General features: G+C 66.9%; 1 protein-coding gene across 1 annotated transcript in view; it reads right to left on the bottom strand.

Moving 5' to 3' along the window:
- The window catches only part of LOC104836599 (host cell factor 1-like), a gene marked incomplete at both ends in the record, with an annotated part of 17,913 nt that overhangs the window by 9,721 nt on the left and 7,368 nt on the right, over window positions 1-824 (bottom strand). The window contains 3 exons of the mRNA XM_010575268.1: window positions 22-255; window positions 344-448; window positions 731-732. Coding sequence (XP_010573570.1) covers window positions 22-255; window positions 344-448; window positions 731-732 — 341 coding nt within the window. The remainder of the gene's footprint in view (window positions 1-21; window positions 256-343; window positions 449-730; window positions 733-824) is intronic.

Genomic DNA, 824 nt, shown 5'->3' with positions numbered 1-824 from the left:
CCCCCCCCCCCAATCCGTGGCGTCCCGGCGCTCACCAGTGGCTCCCGACTGGGTGATGATGGCGGACATGGGGATGGTTTTGATGATGGTGGTGGTGCCGGGTTTGGTGGTGCTGGGGGAGACGCTGCTGATGCCCAAAATGGTGGGTTTGGCCCCCCCCGCCCCGGCCTGCGTCGTCGTTAGGATGGTGGTGGGTTTCCCGTCTCCCGACGTCACCAGCTTCAGGATGGTCCCCGCCGGCAGCGGGCCCTTCGTCTGCAATGGGGGGGCGGGCGGCAGTCAGCAAGGGGGTCCTGGGGGGCTCGGGGACAAGGTTTTAGGTGGGGGGGGGACACACGGTCACCTGGATGATCTGGGTGACGGGGCCGGTGGACGCCTGTCCGGTCACCGCCGAGGTTTGCACCGGTTTGGTCTGCACCACCGACATCACCTTGCCCAGGTTAGAGATCTGGGAACGGGGGGGGGGGGAGAGAGTCGGGGGGAAGGGACCCCCCCCAGCACTCAAAGGGGAGCGCTGGGGGGGTCGGTGACCCCCCAGAAACCCCACATCCCCAAAACCGCTGGTATGTAAGACTGAAGTGACTCCCAGGACCTCCACAAGTGGAGTGTTTAGGGGATCAGTGACCCCCCCAGGGCTCCTAGGGTGGTACTGGGGGGGGCAGTGACCCCCCAGGACCCCGGGAGCCCCAAAACGGAGGTATTTAGGGGTTAGGTGACCCCCACTCAGGACCCCTGAGGGGCATTGGGGGGGTCAGTCACCCCCCCAGGACCCCTGGCTCCCCCAAACCCAGTGTTTATGGGCTCGGTGCCCCCCCAGGACCCCC

Source organism: Haliaeetus leucocephalus, unplaced genomic scaffold (assembly GCF_000737465.1).
Source record: "Haliaeetus leucocephalus isolate CR32 unplaced genomic scaffold, Haliaeetus_leucocephalus-4.0 Scaffold469, whole genome shotgun sequence".
Lineage (NCBI taxonomy): Eukaryota > Metazoa > Chordata > Aves > Accipitriformes > Accipitridae > Haliaeetus > Haliaeetus leucocephalus.
The sequence above is the reverse complement of the archived record's forward strand: the minus strand, read 5'-3'. Positions and strand labels throughout refer to the sequence as shown.